The sequence below is a fragment of the Bombus affinis genome, chromosome 10 (genome assembly GCF_024516045.1).
Source record: "Bombus affinis isolate iyBomAffi1 chromosome 10, iyBomAffi1.2, whole genome shotgun sequence".
Taxonomy (NCBI): Eukaryota; Metazoa; Arthropoda; class Insecta; order Hymenoptera; family Apidae; genus Bombus; species Bombus affinis.
This window is the reverse complement of record NC_066353.1, coordinates 14,017,591-14,038,596: the sequence shown is the minus strand read 5'-3', so window position 1 is coordinate 14,038,596 and position 21,006 is coordinate 14,017,591. Positions and strand designations below refer to the sequence as shown.

Below are 21,006 nucleotides of genomic sequence, written 5' to 3'. Positions count from 1 at the left end.
GACGCTCACGTCGTATGTAGTACCTCAATTGCATGCGAAATTTTCAGACTATGCGATTTTATACTGAAGCACCTGATATTCAAGTCAATAGGTAAGAAATATTACGGTGTATAAATAAATTTGCTATCGACATAAATTATTTCGCTTGGCAAATGGCCATTAAAATGAAAAACGGCAGCCCCGTAAGTTGTAAAATTTCACGGCTATTAGTCGAGGCAAATAAATCATTGCATTTTCTTAAATTTACAAATACCCAAATTTTGTACAAAAAATTCTTATTACAAAGTGCATATATAAATATATATGAATTAACGCAGAAGCTGATCCATGCAATTAACGCTGGAACGTTGATTTTGAATTGCAGACGGCTGGAGTACCACGTGCCTGGGCGACACACGGCGGCGAGGACGTGCCAGTGTTCGCCATCGGTCCTCTAGCGAATGTCTTGTTCTCCGGTAGCGTCGACCAGAGCTATATACCTCATGCGATCTCATACGCCTCCTGTCTGGGTCACCACGCGAGCCGCTGTTCCCGAGATTCCATATCCAGCAACGACACAATGAGCGCCCCGATAAGCTGTCCCTCGGCGGAGCCGAACAGCGCCGCGATATCCAGCGATGTGATGAATGACCAGGCCAGAAATCCACCCACGAAATCCGGCGCGTCTCTCGAACCGGCTGGCTTCCATTCGCTAACCAGTGTTCTGCTGCCCCTTATCCTTGCCATTCCACCATGCCTGCTCGAGGGAACGAGTTAATGCCCGTTAGAACCTCTTCCGGTGAATAGTTCTCAGTTACGTTCGACCTGAACCACCCCAAGGAAGCTTTCGGATAATCTGTCAGGATGAAGAAAACAGGTGATCCTAATGATTTCTCGAGCTGGTCTCGTATTTCGGGATTAAAAAGTTTGAACATCGAAAGGCCACTCGAGCGGATGGAACAGCAGAAGAAGATTCTTCTGGTTTGGGTTTTGAATCGTAACTCGATCGAATCAACCGGATGAGGGTAAACCGAAGGTCTATTAATTCTTTCCTTCGTCTTGGTGGGAATGATCGCGGAAGCCTCGTATAAAACGAGAGAATAAGTGGCTTGTGAAGAGGATACGGAAAACGAGTACCAGGAACTAAATATATTCGAATTTCCGTGCGCACGGATACGAGCGAATAATTTATCAACTTGGCTCTCGATACGTCGAGCCCTCGATCGACTGTAACGCCTATTCTCCGGTGGAAGCTGTTCACAAAATCCAGGGTATAGATTAAACGGATGGCTAATGTACGACGAGGGGCTGTCTCTTATCTTGTACTGGTTGTTACGTCACCTCGAGGGGAACGGGATTAATCCTGGCCCCGGGAGTCTGCTTCTTCCTAGAAACAGCCTTCCATAAAACGTGTATACCCATGTGGATCGAAGGGGACCTTCGGTTAATCAGCGTCAAGAGTCAATAGACGATCTCGCATACTACGCGATCCTGAAGACGTTCCAAAACGGTCGAACGATCGACTGGAAGATTATGGGCCAACCGTTCGAGTAGCGGGCGTGTCACACGTTTCACGCCGAGCGTTTTGCAAACGGGGACACACGATGGAACGTGAAGTGGTAATTTGTCGTGGAGCGGAGGTGTGTCCAAAAGGTTTTCAGACTCTATGGAACGACGTGCGAAAGCTTTCCGCCTATCTCTCCCTCCCCCCCCCCCCTCTCTCTCTCTCTCTCTCTCTCTCTCTGTCTCTCTCTCCCCTTCTCTCTCTTTCTCTCTACCTCCCTTCCTCTCCCTGCCGCGGTTCTGCTCACTTCGGCGAACAGTTAATGACGGTTCTTGCCTAATTTCGCAAAGAATTTAGTGTTACCCGGTGAGAGGGTGGGAATCCAAAGCAGTTCAGAGGACAATTTGCGACGATAATGACTATCCCAAGGCAGCTCGGTGAACTTCGCCGACTTTCAAAGCTTTCACAGAATCTAAATGGGGTTTACAAGTGCTACGTGACGAGGATACTTCATCCGAGATCGGCGAAGAGTTCCCCGATAGACTCGACTCGGTTCGATTAAAGGGGTGTCAAACGTGTAGATCCGGACGCGATCGCCGAATGAAAGTGTCGAGGAAGTTGCTCGAAATTCGTGAAAGTAATTCTTACAAGAGTGATGTTACGTTACGTTGCGTTACGATGTTTTTTCTCGGTTTGAAAAGTGGTTTTGAAGTGTGGTGTGTAATAGGCTAAGAATATTATTCATATATATATAAACTTACAGATATCGCAAGAAATACATCGATCGGTTGGTCGTGCCAATCGTTTCATTCAATATTTTTATCCTATGAAAATTTTAGTTCGTCGATTTTAATTCTGTAACGATGAAAATGAAAAGAATGGAGGGTCGATAAAATGGATATTTCCATGGGGAAATACATTCTTTTTTTTTTTACTATTTTTATTTTTTAGTTTCATCGAAGTTGAAAATACAATCCATCTCAATTGGTCGAACAATTTGCACGAGTGGGAATAGATTGTAAATTTGTATGATAGAATGGAATTATATCATCAACAACATTTCAAGATAATTCTACTAATATCGTGTTTCGAAAGTACTTGATACGTAGAAACGTGTCCAATTCGTTTGTTTAATTTGTTGAAATTGTTCTACAGCTATATGTTATATAAAAATCGAAAGATCGATTTAACTATCTTTGACCGAACAAATTGACTTTCCAAATAAATTTTCGGGAAAACATACATTATAACAATAAAGTTATGCCGCAAACAGATGAAATGCAAATAATATCGGAACTGTTATAGCGGGCCCCCTCATTAGCATTTGAATGGAAATTTTGAGATTCGAAAACGAGCGACTGTCGCTGGGACTCTCAAGAAAAGCGCGTTTAATTCAAATGTATGATAATTCGCTCTGTGATATCGAGTTTAATAGCAATCTCTCGTCATCTGGAATTTTCAGGAAACATTCAAACTTCGTCTCTTTTTTTTTTGATCGAATTTTGATCAAAGCAGTGATTAGATCGATCGTGTTTCCTATAGAAATGCAAAAAACGAGGAGGATTGAAGGGAAAATAATCGCGATCGATCAGATCTGACACAAACGACCATTTGCAAAATCAGATTCACTTTGATCCCGGATTACTATCCACGTCAAAAAGAAGATTCTCGAGGCATTGAACCATCGAGATTTCAAAATTCTTTAATACACAGTTTAATACACAAGTTCTTTAATACACAGTCGTCATTCGAATCTAGGTAGAACAATGCGTCGTTACTACGAACTATTCGAAATTTTAATTTCAAATATCTGAAATGATTTTAATATTTTAAACGATCAAAGAGATACATAGTAATTTGATTTTGCATAAATTTGAAATATATCAGACGTTTTCACGCGATGATCTCAATTTTTCTTTACTTTTATTATACCTTTACATCTATATCAATACCTGGTGTTCGATCTATAATCAGCATATCAGAGAGATTTATTTGAATATGATGTTTTTCCATAAGCTCTCTACCATTGCGAAATAAAATCACCGAGATTGTGCGCAAGCCGAATCGAAGATTTTTCAAAAATAAGATCGTCGTGTTTCTACATTGCGAATCACTCTGTTGAAAATTTCATAATGTGTAAAGCGCGGGAGTCGATATTTTCGTCGCACGTGTTCATTGAAACGTTCTATTTTCAACGACTGCAGAGATCAGCTACAAATTCTTCGATACACGTACTCGTCGGAAACTTCATTTCGACTTTGGATATTTTCAACTTTGTTGTCAGCTTCCCATTAGACTTGGTATCAGAATCGTTACCGTTGGCAAGAAACAAGTTTATCTAAGCGTAAATTGTTGCTTGCGAGGGAAGAACGTTAGAACAGGGGAAATTCGTTTTCGAGATATCGCGAAGGGTAAGGTATTTCGTAGAGGCGAAGCTCGTCTCGTTTAATTCGTCGTAAAAGAATTTCTCGTGCGATGATGAAATACACGAATAATACTTTAAACGCAAATGATACTTTAAGATAACGCTATAAAACCAAATATATTTGTCGTTAGGAGAACGATTACTGGATCGAATTGAAACGCTCATAAGCGCTTCTTCTTTATTTTTTATTATATTTGGAAATACAATTTCTGTTATTCTGTATTTTAATTGCCCAGCTTCAAATACTTTGTTTTAACCCTCTATAATTGGATTCTGTTTGCTTATGTGAAAAACGAATTAAAATTGATTACATTTTCTTATTTTTATTTCAAAATTACAAACGAATAATTTTCAATAACAATTTTCAAGTCAAAGTGCAATCCTCATTGCAGAGGATTAATTCTGCAAGAAATTATTTGCTCGGAACTTTTGACATATCGCTAGCGCTTCTACCTCTATTCATTTGCCTTGTTAACGTTTGTCGCTCCTTGTACGTAGATTCCACGAATCATGTTTTTGCATGCTTACATGGCACAAGTGCAACGCAAATGGACGAAACTAATCAATTTTCGATTAGTAACACTGCAATCGTGATAAAAACTCGAGTGAACGTTTCTTTGTGATGTATATGTATTAGATACATATACGAAGATATCTGGTAACCAGACGACATAAATTGCTGTTACAAATTTTCTCCAGTTGAATTACTAGCGAATGCATTTGTTATTATTATCGTTATCTAATTAGAATTTATCGTTAAACTCGATTGAAAGTTATTATTACTCGGAGATTCTTATTAATATTATCGCAAATTTCAAAATTATGTTCGTTGCCTGTTATTATACGAGACTATATGATAAAATCGCTATACTTTATAAAATACTCGGTGAAATAAAGATTTTCTTTTTTAGAGGATTCTTTGTTGTCCTTAGGTCGTTATCGCAAAACGAAGTTTTTGGTCGAAAAACTAGGGTAGAGTTTATGCAAACGTCAAACGCTAAGATTTATGCACAGCTGCACCAACAGACAATGATGAAACAATAGACAGGCATTCAGGGAAAAACAAACTTGGTCGTGAAGTTTTGAGAAAGATTTCACGAAGTTAACAACGAAGCTTTAAGCAGGGGGGAAAAAAGGAGATTTGTCGAGCGTAACTGTAAAGTTTGAAAAACGACTGTTTCAGCTCGCTACCGAACTTTTGAAGAGGGGCCAAACTCCTTCATCCAGTGCTTTTTTGCTTTGACATCCTCTTAAAAATTGTCGTTCTCCGTGTTTCTTCGTTTATAATAAGCGTTGTTGGTGTTATCCTAACGCCCAAGCTAATCCCTTTTCTGTTCATATATCAACATTATATATAAGCAGCGTACCTGCAGACGTGAAAATTGAAAGAATAAAAAGCATACGGTCTATCGATTCAGCTGTGGCATTAGTCTCGATAGTCGCATACGGCGTAACGTAAAGCATACGATATTTGTATTGTTGATTATCTCAATATGGTATTATTTATAAATATCACTACGTTCGAACGCTTATCGATATTCTATACTTTATTAAATTCAATATTTAAAAAATCGTGAGTCTAAATTACGTTTCAATAATTCTGTACGAGTTTATATTTCCTGTACTTTAAAGAGAATGTTGTACGAGAACGGTGTGGTACGTATGTAACCCAGAAATACAAAAATGGAAAGTAAGAAGATAATGTAGGATTTTCTATGGGACGAAATAAGCTCGAGCTCTGAACTTTAACGTAGATCATCGAATACTTTTTCCTCTTTCTGTAGAGTCTACATCGCCATAGCCATGTATTTCCATGACAAAAGAGGAGCAAACCAACGTTATTATTAAGAGATGGATATAAGAAGCTAGAATTAAAAGACAATATTATAGAATTTGAAAAATCAACTAACTAACTAACAAATACATATAATATCGAAGAGCGATACTAATCGCATATAAAGCTTACACATGTCGGTTTTAAACATACAACATCCAGGTTAAAAACCCGAAATGAATCAAAAATTGAATTAGAAAACTGAATACATTCGTTGTAATAAATCTCGAAATTAGAAGGTTGGTTGGCGTTAGAGGAAATGGGAAGAGCAAATATTCTTTCTTTTTAAACTCACGTATACGGCGAAATATCACTAAGTACGCAGATCAGCATCCAAACACGGCGTAAATTTTGCACATTCGCCAAACATACATGTGTTCGCAGGTTATCCTTCTTTAAACATGACTAGCCAAACTCTAACAACAAGCGACTAGTTAGCCAATTTCGACAAACAATAGTTACAAAACTATCAGCGTAATATACACATAGATCACCGATACGAGTCAACAACCGAGAACGATGGAAAATGTTTGTTCGTGCAAAATAATTCGAAAATCGAGAACACCGAGCATTCGTTTCAGTAGATTTTTAAAAGTCTTTCGATCTTTATTCACTATAGGTAGAACCCTATAGTCGACTGGGGCGGAATTCACTGATGAAACTCATCCGTTACCACGAGGTATCAAGGGAATTGCAAGCGAACAGCCAGCCTAGAGCTCCTTTTACCCTTCGAACCTCTATATCGTTCGTTATCCGAGTGGAAGATAACGTTTTCAACTATCTTTCGTCGTGGAAATACCTTATGCTGCATCGATGTATAAACCATTCGAGCGAAGAAAAATTCCTATGGTGATTCTACGTTTGCAATGACACGAATGTAGGATGAAAAAGGAGGAGGGTTAAGTACAAATATGGCATTCGCTGTTGGATTGAAACTCTGAAAACTGAGAACTTCTTTTGATAACTCATCTCCTGTAACTCTTTCCATTGCTACGTTTCGTTTACACGCGTCGTTTAGCAGCTTTCCTATTGACATCTTGAAGATGTTCCTTTTAAACGCTCTTTTCATGCGATTCTCTTTTATTTTTAATTTTCGACTGTGTCGTAGGATTGAACGATAAATTATTGGATACTTATCGAATCGAGAACGAACACCTTTCTGAAAAATTGGTAGCTAAACGTATTTCAGAAATTTTATTTTCAAGGAAAATAAGAATGCGCCGGGGAAATTGATCGATAAATTTACTCTAAGGACTTTTCTCTCGAAAATACAGAATTTGGGTAGACTAGGCGTAGAAAATATTAAAACGGAATATTAGTTTGCAATTGGGGTGGAATTATTCCAGTGATATAGAAGGAAGTTCTAAAAAATTTCATCAAAAGAAAACGTATTACGTTTTTCCTATGCTGTCGCTAAAAGCAACCATGTGGAACCAATACCTTTAAAGCGATAAAAAACGCTCAAACGAAAGGACCGTTCGGCAGCTCCGCGCAGATCCACGCAATTTGTTGCACGATCTTCGCAGCGGCCACACGCTATAAAAGTGTTCCTTTCAGCACAAGAGCGAACCAGCGTGCACTAGTTCGGGAAGACAACGAATATTCTTGCGTTTCTTCTGTGATCGTTCAAAGACAACGCGCGATCAGGATACAGATACTCTGCAAGTATCATCGTCTGGATCTTTTGTTACGATCTGTTTTACAGCCACCATGTTCTTACGATCTGCTCATCGATTCGATAAGAGGACGGTTTTGAACGCTAATAAAAGCATGTAATAAACGTATCCCTCTTCTTCTTGTTGGAGAACGCGCCGTAAATATAGCACAAACAGTTTTTGTGATCGATGTAAAACGATCGTGTGTATCTTAAACCGTATGGGATCTTAAACGGATGTCGCTTGCGAAAGGTATTGAAATTTTGGTGACTCGTCGATGCATTGAGTTATAACGATAACAGATAACCGCAACTTATATTTGTTCTTTTGATCGAATGCATGAAACGTATTTTAAGACTATCTGGGAAGGTTTAAAAAAACTCTTCCTGTTTTAGAGGCGGTGAAGCTTTCTTGAAAGAGGTTAAACATCTCTGTGATGAATTCTTCTATCTCCGTGACACATGCTCGTACAAATATCATGCCGATAGCAAGGACCAAATGAATTTAAACGATTCGAATAATTTTTTGTTCAGCAAAGATCGGCAAAAAATCGATTTTTGTGGCCTAACGCGGAAATTAGTCTGATCTGGTAAACGTGAAATAGAAAAAACTCGGAAATTATTCTGGTCCGATGAACGTGAAATAGAAAAACTCGAGTAGGATTTCACTCGTCGGAAAATTTTGAGATGACGAAATCGTGCGCGCCGGGCTCGTGATTGGATCGAATTATACGAGATAGAACTGAACGGTCGTCAGTGACCCACGACCTTTAAGCCCTTCGTCCTTTTCCTTTCTTTTATTTCGAACGAGAATTACCTCATCGTTTACTATCACGTAAAACTGAAAATTAATTTCAGGTTGTATGAAAGAAAAGCCAGGGTTCGATTTGCATTTTCATCGGTGTAAGGCGTGAAAGATCATACATTTGAGTGAACTGAAAATTAATTCTGACCGAATATCGATGCGGGTAGACAATTAAGGCTGCCTCGATGAGAAAAGGACGGCCATATAATATTGTTTCTCGATCGGGCATCGTTCGAAATCGACGAAAACGAAATCATAGCGACGCTTCACGTTGAAGGTTAATTAACTTCCTATGTCCTGTGGACGGACAATGCCTGGCGTCGACCTTTCTACCTCTGAACCATTCAGATTTGCACACTTGGAGAAACCAAGGGAGGGGGATAGAAGAGCTAGTTGAACGCGCCCCTATGTCTCCATCGATGATGTATTGATTATTTGATAGTTAATTTTCAGCGATATTCGTGTTCAGTATCTCGCATCGAAACGGGGAAACGTAATTACAGGTAATTAAATATTGAATATCGGTATCGATATTCATCAAAATGAAAACAAGAACACGAGAATAACGTAGAGGTGAGTAGAAATAATAACAGGGGCAATAAATAAACCAGTGGTTTGTTGGTTGAAGGATGAGTGGAGAATGAATATTTAAACGAAAAGTTTAATTTTCACAGGCCAATATTATTTGTTTAAGAATTAAAGTTATTTCAATGTGTCGTTTATCAAGTGTTCTTCATTTATATATTGTATTAAAATAATATCGTTTAATGTAGAATTTAGAATATTTGTTTGATGGTTATTACTTACAAAAATGATTGTCGTTTTTATAATTTCAATGCCACTACACAACGAAGTTACAGGTATACAGGTATAATCGAGGAATCAAAGTGCTCACTGCGATATCCTTTAAACGTACTCTTTTCAAAATAATAAATCTACAGGGTCTCTTACGAAAATGGTTTGAAAAGACAAATATCAATAACAAACGGAGCAGAAAATAATTATCTAAGTACACATGTAAGGTCGGCAATTTTTATAACATTCAATTAGAATCGCTACACATCCGTTTTAGACATTCTAATGAAAGATGTTGCACTATAAAAACATAAAAAAAAAATAATACAAGCTTCCTTACTTTTTAATACCTCGTTCAGTTTGCCACTGTACGCCGCTTTCCCTACGATGCAAATACACTGAATATATGTATAATGCACAAGTTTATTTGCATATACAACGTTATCGAGCAACGTATCACGCAGAATTATCTATCGACAACTTAAATTAAGACGTAATTCACAGGCGACAATAATGTCCCAAACGATAATGATGAAATAGACAATGTTGATAAAGTAGGGCAACGATTAGAATGGAACATCGCTGTGAAGAGTACGATGCGAACTCAAAGTTCACTCGGATTCCACACGATTAGAAAACCAACTTTATCAATTAAGGTGCACCAAAGAGCTCCACGAGGAAAGTGTCGTTCCGTGTTTCCGTGTTTCTCGTAACTGTGGGCCCCGACCAGAGAAGGAATTGCGTCCTCGTTTCTGGTTCGTTTCCCTGCCAGTACGATTCCATGGCTGTCAGAAACGACCGTTTTAACGAGCTCGTACTTTACACATAGCTTTATCGAACATATTAGAACTTCGAGGCACGACCGTTAACCGAGCTGATATGAAAAATATAAAATATCAAGAAAGAAAGGAACGAGAAATTTTGATACGCCACTGGCTCTGTCTCGACGACAACGATGAAAACCGGAAACGACGTTCGATCGCGATGTTCATAGTTAAAGAAAAAAAAAAAAAAAAGGTGAAAAAAGAGAGGCAGAAAGGCCAGGCTTTAAATGTTGATCACGTTTCTTTGAAATTGTCTGTTACATGTCACGTTTATCCGATGCGCGTGAGAGGGTGTATGCATGTGTACGTGTGCGTGTATGTGTAAAGCGTGAGAAATACATGATTGTCGTCGTCGTGCAAGCCTAGCTTAACGTTTTCGACGAAACTCGAATTAAGGTTAAGGTTTTAGCGTCGCGATGTCGATCGTAACAGGCACGATAATCCGTGAGACCAAAACTGCGACATAGGTAAACGAGCTCACCGATCTATATATATATATATATATATACATATAAGGAGGTACATATGAATATAAATATATTTCTGTAAATAATGTGGACACGAATTATTACAGATGGAATTTACTATAGATACCTGTATATTATTGTTTCATAAAAAAAAAGAGATTACAGAAATGTGTATCGTTGTTGGATTTATTTGCCTGATTCCTCCTACAGCTTTTTTCCTCTTTTAAGGATTCCTGATGAATGCCAAACGAAAATTGGGTATGTATCTCGCTACTTCAGAGAAAACTAAGATTTAGGAAAATATGAAATTTGTTAAAATATTTTGATGAATAGAAGCATACCGTGCAAGATTAGATATTTTAGTGGCGCGAGAAAAATTATATAGTTGTATAGTTTTTAAAATATCCAGTTTAAATACTTTTAGAGAAAACGATTATAATTCTCCTTCTAGTCTTAACCCATCGATTTAATTTCAATTGCGTATCTATCTAGCAACTAATTTAGGATAATTGATTCGTAATCCTTAACTGGAACATACGGTATAGCAGAATTATTTCATTTCAACGCTAATAATTATTAATGATATAATTTGATGGAAATGCAGTAACGGTTATATAATTATCCACACGTTTTCAAATCACACGAAGGAAATGAAATCTTTAGCGATCGAATGATTCTAGTTCGAACAATGATCGGATATAGTAGTAATCGAAACGGCTTCGCATTCAATATCGGCTCCGAATATTCAGTCTGTACGAACGTACCCATTAGGTACGGAGATCCATCATCCGAGCTTTCACCAGCAACCCCCACCGTTCGTAGGTCCAGCGTAATGAAGTGCAACAGCGAAGAGCATGATTAACTTAACGAGCAAACGTAGTATAGGAGAACCTAAATACCAGTAAATTATATCGGGCGCGGTTCCATTATGAACCGGCGTTACTTGCAGCCTCCGTTTCCAAACGGTGCATAATTCACTCGACCCCCAATATTCTGCGCGCACTCGTACATCTCCCGTGGTTTTCCACTAATGTACTTTAGGCAACGCTAGGCGTCGCACGTACATAGCTACCGATCTCCGAAGTTTCACCACCTTGTGTGTGGTCTAACACTATGTAAGTTTAAATCGAGAGGTAAACATTTTTCTTGGATAACATATCTGAATAAATCAAGAAGTTATTAACAGAAAATTAATTTAATAAGAAAAATATTTGAGGAATAGTGGCCGTTTTTTGAGTATAATGGTCTGTCCATCCACTGGGATTTTATGTGATAATTTATACTCGAATTACAACGTATACTTTGAAATTTCATTGGCGGTGTAACGGGGCACGGCTATTGTGATTACATTTACATTACATTAAAATCTGAAATGAATTTGGTAATGTAAATAGAAGGTACAGTGTACTTATTGAAAGTATTTACCTGGAAGAAATCCCCAGAGTATCAGGTCGTCCGAAAAGTTTCTTTGTTTTCTAAGGAAATAATGAATACACAACATTTTTCGTTTTATATTATTTTACCGAATTACGTATGATCCATCATTAAGATAAAGATTACAACGTTCGACTGATTAGGTTTCATGTTTGTATAAAGATGCGTCGTTATAAAAGACGTGTCTGTAAAAGAAAGACACTTTTCGGGCAACCTAAATTTGAACAGTCAATTATTTGCTATATTAATAAGCCCCGTTATGTAGTAAGATCATCTTTCGTACTAGTCATACGTTCAAAGTCTCTATATATGCTGTACATTAATTTTTCGTTAAGTTTGCAATGTCTTCTAACTTCTTCGTCGTGTCTAATTACAGTGCCAACGAAATTTCAGAAGGTTTAGTATAATTCTTATAATATATTCATAATGGAATTTGGATTATTCGAATACTTTGACGAACCTCAAGAGTTAACAGAATTAGAAGGAATTCAAGAAAAGAGGAACAATGGTGGAAATGAGTTGAGGATAGATGCTTGGTTTATTGGATGGCTAATTTGTAAGGGCTTTATGATATTAAAGTTGGATTGATTTATGGTTTTATAACCGCTACCTGTGGAGTTTAGCCGTATAACGTAACGAACATGATAAAATAGATCTCGTTTTAAATTAACGGGATGAAGGAAGTAAGGAATAACGGTAAACCTATTCAAAACCCTCCATGCATGGGGCATTTCTACCATCTGACGTCGAGCTTTAATTAAGGTTCTCCGCTTTGCCACAACTTTAGTACGAAGCTGTTGATCGAGCAGAGATTCAATGATCCTCGGAAAATTACAAATTAAATAGGCGTAGCTAATTTGAAACTTCAGAGAAAATACCAGAAATATTTGTTTTAATTTTCGATTATATTTTATTATTATTCTTTAGTTATTTGAATTATTTAAACAGAATTTGCATTAATTGATAGAAGTTGAAAATGCAATTATATTTTACCATATATCATATTAACCGATGAAAACTTGTAATTAACATTGTAGATCATCTAAAATACAATAATAGTTATATATGTAGTTCTACGCTATTTTCCTATAAAAATTGCTTAACACCGAGTAATTGTTATACGACTTTATACATTTGTTACAACGAATAATTATTGGAAACCGTGTTTTTATATAGAATTGTCGAATATTATTTACGTATTTGAGATTTCCTCCATGGCAACATCGAAACACACACTCCTCCATGATCATGATAATCAGATTGCACGTTCGTTTAATTTGGAAATTATTATCTTTTGTCAGATTTTATTTATTTATTTTCGCAAGGGATTAAATTGCAAATTTACACGTTCTGTATCATTATAAATAACGAAATAACGCGGCAACAAACAGGTACACTGACGTACACTGTGAATTCGAATCGTACACGAATTCACAGTTATCTCGCCCTGTTTTACCCAAGTTTCCAGCAGCTGCAGCCTATTCGTGGCCCGTTTGCTTCATTCACCGAAAACTATACAGGCTTCCAGCAGTATCAGGCTAACTAACTGCACAGCATTTACCAGGCGAGTGCCTTAGTTAGCGTGAATCGTGCCGCAGGGTTTGTCAATTTGTTAGTTAGCGAAACATGTTCCGCCACTTGAGAAAGACAGCGTGGTTGATGGTGTAAGTACGCGTTGTAACGATGTCGAGGACCGAACTTAAACCACTTCGAATATGACGTCTGCTAGAAAGTGTTTATCCTAATTAGGTCTGTGTGCAGCCACGAAGAGTTTCCCTCGCTAACGTTACGACGCTAAGCGCCGACGTCAAATAATACCAATAATACCGGACTAAATTTGCTGTAGATTAGCAACAGTACAAGGATGTACGCGGCGTCGTCGCTTGGACCGGCTGCCACGAATGGTTTCGTAAACTCCGTAAACTACTCGTTTCGAAGTTTCCGCCGCACGAACGCCGGAGGTGGCTGCCGATGATAAATTCGCGACAGCCGTGGCTAGAAAACCGTGAAATGACGGATCGTGCATGGATGCGGGATGACATGGCATTCGGTGGTTTTAGCATTTGTTACTGGAGATCGCATTTTCGAAGTATGGCGCATAGAAAGCACGGTAAATCCACTGATTTCTACAGAATTTATATTTTAAGGGACGACACGTAAAATATAGTATTTGTATTTCATAATATTTTTCATTTTCATTATTTTTCAGTTATTTATCTAACTCTTTGTCGAATGGAATATCGAATTGGATACAAAATTATCATAACGCATAAGACCCATAAGGCTAAAATCAATTTAGGAATTGAAAGCTTGTAGAAAAATTATAGTAACAAGTAATTTTATAAACGTTAATATTTCTCAATATTTGTTGCCGTCTTTACCTTCTCTTTTTCACGAATAAAATCGCGTTCTTGATAACTGTTAGTTATTGGAATTTTTGCAAATTATATCAAAGTTTTGTACAACAGAAACGTTTTAATTTGTTCGACAGTCTCATTAGCTGGCGATCTAATACTCGCATGAGTATCGATAATGATGTAAGTCGATACTCTGTTTCAATCTCGATGGTCCGTCTCTGGTCTGGTAAAGATTTTATCTGGAAAATCGCGGATAGATTAACGTGCTTGCGACTTCATCAAAGAACCAGAAACGACTGTAAGAACTCCGCAGATTATCCACCTGCAAAGTTTTCCCGATTAAATCGCTTGGCACAAGTTCGCCTCGAAGGAACAATTATACTTACACGTTTCCGAATGAAGTTACGGATGCCGGCTGATTTACAATTTCGATAAGACGGAGGGAAGGAACGTATTGAATTCCACTTCCTTTCGACGAATAAATTACATTGAAGAAGATTAGGTGGATTTCTATTCGATGTGCTACCGAAAGGCTAATCGTTTAAATAAATATAGCTACATGAAAGAAATGGGAACGTACAACCTATCTTTACGATAAGTAAAAGTTAATTTGATTGTTGTTGCAACTGTACGCAGATATTTAAATATGTCTGACATAAAGATAATTTAGAACATAATTAAAGGAAATATCTATCTATTAAGAGGCAACGTTAAGAGGAAATTAATTAATTCTTCCCTGGAAAATTTAGATACTGAATGATACAAGTGAAAAGAATAAAAATACTAAAGAAATAAGATATAGTGCCACCTATTCTCAACTTATATCGAAGATTTCTGCTTCTGATATGTAGATACATATAATCGTTTACCGTTTCAACTCTTCGATTTCCGTAGGATAAAAGCTTTTCGCTATTTTATCTCGTGGATTTCTAAGACGAGAAATAACAACGATACATATAATAGCAAACTTGATGTTAATAGTTTCGATCAAATTGGAAGAACGTCATATTGTCCTTTCTCTCCAAGAAATGTAATTTAATGTGTTGAAATTTTACGCGCATAATAATAAGAATAACAAGAAAATAGAAAGCGTAATAACAAAGGAAATTTTGAATATTTTACATTCGAAGCAAGGGACGCGCAGGTCAGGGATAATCCGTCGTAAGTGTTTTTCCGAATCTTCCTTTGCATATCGTTCCGACACGAATCTACGATTATGGATCACTAACTGCTTGCATAACGTACAGATCGTGCAGTGTGCTTTACTATCAGGAATTCATTAAATAGCAATTAAACGAAAATAAAGATACTGACAAGCAAATATGTACATATCGAAAGTGCATAAATTTAACATATGTCAAGAAGCACTTCGATTTAAATTATCACCGATTTTCTAATTATTCGTTTCACGTTGAATAATAATGGTTCATATTCTGGAAAAGAACGAAAATCTTTATTAACAAATGTGTAATGGAAACTGTTGTTGAAATACGTATGAAAGAACATAGTACATTTACATTAGTAAAAAAGATTCCTTAACAAAGTTCCAACTAAAATTCCATAGGATATTTCAATTTTCCTTGCACGTAATAACAAGGACGTTGTGTCGCTAATACGTATGAAGGAGACAGAGCGATCAATAAATCTCTACCTATCCCACGAGATATTTATCAATCGAACCGGTCACGGCGCTGTGACTTTGAACAGTATTCACGATGATCCACGATCTTAACCTTTGCGAGCCATTGTTGCGTAACGTTTCGAAATCATGCCGAAACTGAACAAGCTTCTAGTAACGTCAATCATCGCGGATATCAGGGAGTGTGTACATGTCTCGAACGAGATATATTCCTGGCTTGGCGATATTGAACATCTGTCATGGAAATTCCCGACGAAAACCGCGAAGGACATAAATGCCATGGAAATTGTGAAGGAGCACGAAGGAACCGCAGGGGAATTCTATATTCTTCTTCTGGAGTTAGCTTACGACAGGTTGTTTTACACTTTTTTCCCATTCTATTTTCTTCTTTGGTCGTACTTTGTTGTGTATTTGCATAAATTCGTCCACCACACGAACAAAATGACGATACGCGATGATTAAAAAAACCTTTCCCCTTTCCTGTCTTTTCGCGAAGGAGTTACTCGATGAAAGGCGAATTTCGCCAAAGTTTTATCGGTACTGATTCACACGATTCAATTAGGCGTGCAAATGTTTCGTAATCGTGGTACAGTCAAAAGAAACGAACTGCTTTTCGGGCGAAATGCAACGGAACGTTCGGTGCACTTGGTTGCCTCGCGAAGTCATTTCCAATTGAACAACTCATTACTCGTGTTTTAACGTCCAAGGCTATTCCGAAGTTAGGGTGATTTACGTTCTCTGAATACTTCTTTTCTTTTTTTTCTTTTTTTTTTTGTATCGACGAAATCGTTTCGTTGCGTTTAAGATAGCATATTTTACGTAAAGTGTTTTAACGAGCCGAAGATATCAAGCGAGACATGAAATGACTGTTAAACGTAATCACATTGTCATCACATCATTTATCCAAAATTATCCCATTTGAATCGTTAAATTATTATGAGCTAAAGAGAAATCTTCGTTCCAGAATCCATTTTTTTCTACGCTTGATCGTGGAATTCATGGACAAATTTCCGTTCGTGGAAAACTTTTTCAGGGAAGTGACCTGCGTCAGTCGATCGAATCAAATTTCGTTAGCCAGTCTATTGCGACTTGTCTGGAATCGGTTGAAGACAATACCTGACTCGATATCTCGTCATATGGTTAGTCGAATAAATGCTAAAACACAGATTCTTCGTGAAAAACAAAGGACAGTTCCATTGAACGAATCAAATTTCAGAGTAACAATGTTTTCCACTTTTCCTGGCGAAATATTCAAATTTGTTACTATTCTCTCGATCGAGGATTTACATTTTTCGAGGATAGAAAAAGTTATTCACTTTCGAATCGTTTTTAAGCGGAATATTATATTCTAACAAATGTTCATAGACAATTAGGTGCTTTATCCTTAATAAACTCACTGCCGTACAAAAGGTTCGTTCATTAGAACGATCAAGAATACGAGAATGGAGAAAAGGGATTCGCGTATCAAAGAGAGATTCGAATATTTTAAACATAAAGTGAATCTATTAACGAAAAAAATTATTCCGATGAAAGTATCTTGAGTCCGCGATAGACCTTAAGCGCAAAGTTAAGTTAATTATAAAACGACTACATTTTAGATAATAGACGACTATTTCTTATCTCAAAAATTTCTTTCCAAACGTTTTTCCTGTTCGACGCTTTACAAATGTATACGCTCACGAGTCGAGTGTTTAAAGACGATTCCTACAAAGGATCTATTGAGTTAATTATTTCGAGAAACGTTGAGTACCAGAATCACATACCTTTTATATCTTTTAACACCACACGTGAAAGCGCTTTTAGCTCTTTAATTGTTACACGTATGTGAATACAATGAAGGAATATGAAATATTCGGATAAAGAGTAGAAAGGTGAAAGGAAAAAGAAAGAGGAAATTAAAACATAAAGGGTGAAAGTATCAATGAGAAGGAGAAATGTAACGAATAAAGGGGAGAATAAGAGTGACAGGAAGAGACGTGCACGTTTCTCAAATCACGTATACGATGGAGATCGTAAAAATTTCCTTACCATTCCATCGGAGGAAGTTGCCGAAAAATAGTAGCATGTCAACAGGTGAAAAATAGCAAGGATGAAGCGCTGGATTCCTTCACGAGCAAAGTATCCCAGAGTTCTCAAGCAAGCAGCAGTGTGAATTATTGTGAGAGTTGTACGCTAGCTGGAACGGCTATTCTTCAGGCGATAAATGCGATCGAGCGTGTATTCATAGAAAACAAATTAATTTCTGTCGCCACTATGGAAAGGTGAGTGTGATTCGTCACATATAACGTACAGGCATAAACGCAAACTAGGAGGGAGACATTTTATGTGCGAAATACATGATACATTAATCGGAACTTTTAAAATTGCTTCGAGCGTTTAGAAATAGTAGAATTTTCTGTAAAAATGCATAATTAATTTTTTCAAGGCCCTATATGTGATTCCCTGGATTCGAAAATGGAGATAAATTATTTCTCTTAAATGTAAACTACACTTTAATTCCGTTTTAGCACATTTTAGCTCATAATTTACGTACCACGCTTTCCGAAAAGTTCCAAAATTTTATTATATACCTAATATTATATTAACATATAATGCTAGTAGATCTTCCTTTATTTCATTCTTTATGAGCTTAAAATAAATGTTAAAAGCTAAATGTACTCTCCGGTAGCTGAAAATGATTTTAAAAAAAGTAATCTCAGTAAAATATGCACGTTATACATTTTACATCATTTTGTATTATGTATGCACTTAATATCACTGCATCTCTTGGAAGAAAAGTACAAACTGCAACGGATGGCCTGAAACAAAAGTTTACTCTCGCGTTAACAGCAACCATTTTCACTTCTATTATAAAATGAGAGAAAAACAAATTCTCGTTGAATCCACCCATCCCAAAAGATAAAGAATATCCAGAAATTTTCTCTCTCGCGATAGATAATCTAGTTACAAGTTACAACGTCTCTCAGGGTGCTATAAAGCTCCGGCGCAAGATGCATCCTTTCGCGAATAAACTAATAAAACAGTGAGTTCGGGTAAACACACGTGCTAGCTGTGCTCATTGACACGGATCGCGATTGTTCCAGAGACGAATGCAGGAACGACATTTACGAGAAGACTCAATGGGCCGTGATGAGCAGGCTGACGAAGGGAATAGAAACAGACGTCGAAACGGCGCTGACTATGGTGAAGAAAAGCAATTTGAGAATACAGGCCGCCAGACGAGATCACGACCAGACGATTCGAGAGCTACGGACCAGTTTGACGATGCAAGAAAAACGAACGGATGCATTGCAGGCTGAAAACTCGGAGTTGAAGGCTCAACTAGAAAACGGCAGGTTTCCTAGCTAGATACTCCGTTTACTGATCGTCATCAACCCCCAGACGATGGCTTTTACCCGATTCTTCCTTTTCTTTTTTTCCTCGTTTCTTTCGTTCGTTTCTATAAAGTCGCCTTGTTCTTTCCTTTTAATAGGTTTCGAGTGGAAATCGAGCACGATGTATCGGAAGTCGTTTTATCGATTAAATTCTAAATAGCTCTGAGACTTGGTCGATGTGATACGGTTGTCGTGTATCGCAATTTCCAGCGAAGCAAATCGATAGGCGGCATTGATTTGCTCGGAATGTATGTAATACGTATGGGAGTGATCGTGGTCGATTACCCCACGGGAAATTCGATCGAGGAATTTTTCTGCTGTACCACCGCAGCCAGGCGGATACGGTTCAGTAATCGATCGAGAACGATTTATGAATGTCCGGTGAATAGCAGACGATAGGAACGCGAGATCTGTTGCTCGTTTGTAAAGCGAGAATACGGAATAGAAAACGTTATGAGACGCTTAAAGATCTAAAGAGAAGAAGAATATCATAAATGGACGGTGTAGTAATTAATCCATAATCATGGTAGGAATAAATAAAATAAATTTTATTTCCACGGAAGCAAAAAAATGATAAACGAAGAACGTTAGAATGGAATACGCGAAGCGAAGAATTGTATTATTTGAAATCATACGGACATCGGATATGTTTTGTTAGACTGTGATAAAAGAGAATTTATATCGAGAATTACCTTTTTCTTCTCTCTAATTGTAGGCGGTTTTATTACTTTTAGAAACCAGATAATATGATTGCGTTGTAATGTAATGAGAAGTTAAGCTTCTTTATCGAGGTTCTTTAATATCAAAGTCATCTGCTATTTATCACTGCAGCTTTCATTTCGAATAAATACTAGCGGATATTATAAGAACTCGAGAATATTTTGATAAACACAAATTGCCCCTATCTTACCTATCGAACAACTGATTGCGGCTAATGACCTACTCTATATGATACTAATTAGCATTAAACCCAGCGAGGTGACCTATTTACTCGAACATTGATTTACAGCGAAAGAAGAGCGCGAAAGGGAAATACGGCGTACTGCAGCTTTGAAGGGACAAAACGAGACGTTGAAAGAAACCCTGGAGGATATTCGCAGACAGATGTCGATGCTGGGTAAGTATAAAAAAGCGCGAACGCACAGAAGGAAGTGCGGTGTTGTGTATCGGAACGTGAGGAGGAGTTCGTTTCTCGTTTCGTCGGAGGAACGAGATTTTCCAACGAAATTTGACAAGCGGCATCGTACAACGAACGGAAGCGAACGAATCCACGGATACCACGGCGGAGAATAGTCTTATTTTCGAACGTTCATTGCAGCCGGCGAATATAACATTTTGCGAAGTCAGGCGGTTACGCTGGCCGAGAGCAAATTGGAGCTAGAGAAGACCGTGATCGGACTCCGAAAGGAAATCGTCGACACCCGTGATGCGTATCTCGAGACAGAACGAGGTTCCCGACTACTTTTAGACGAATCGAGAAAGGAGAACGAATCGGTGAGTTGAACCATACGATACATGCGATTGCGATTTCTCATTCTGTACAGGGTAAATCGAAGCGAGGAGATGGCGTTCATCGATGACCATCTAGACACGTGAGATATCGTACTTTGAAATAATGACGGAATATGAAATTCTAAATCGATTGGTTACCATTAGAAATTGCAAAAATCTGCAGAATATGCAGGGGATGTCAAGGATGTCTGCAAGGAATATGTAGTAAATAAAACAAGGGTCTCTAGGTTCTATTTCTGAACGTCTCGAATAATTTTGTAGTATATTATATGGCTATAGTAATTACGGTAATTTACTAAATCACTTAGTAAACACTTTACTAAAGTAGAGGTATTGAGGTACGTTGTATGGGTAGGATGAGCATAAGCAATAGACATTGTTCGAGAAATTTTATCAGATTCAA

General features: G+C 37.6%; 1 protein-coding gene and 1 long non-coding RNA gene across 3 annotated transcripts in view; both read left to right on the top strand.

Moving 5' to 3' along the window:
• LOC126920909 (alkaline phosphatase-like) overlaps nucleotides 1-10,459 on the top strand; it is a 248,005-nt gene extending 237,546 nt beyond the window's left edge. For both annotated transcript variants that reach the window (XM_050731895.1, XM_050731896.1), the window contains exon 9: nucleotides 365-10,459. In XM_050731895.1, the coding sequence (XP_050587852.1) occupies nucleotides 365-757 (393 nt within the window). In that variant the 3' untranslated portion in view covers nucleotides 758-10,459. The remainder of the gene's footprint in view (nucleotides 1-364) is intronic.
• Nucleotides 10,460-15,301: 4,842 nt separating this feature from the next.
• Nucleotides 15,302-20,639, top strand: LOC126920939 (uncharacterized). The gene is made up of 3 exons (XR_007712148.1): nucleotides 15,302-17,978; nucleotides 18,801-20,208; nucleotides 20,410-20,639. It is a non-coding gene; the product is annotated as an uncharacterized LOC126920939 (long non-coding RNA).
• The last annotated feature ends 367 nt before the right edge of the window (nucleotides 20,640-21,006 follow it).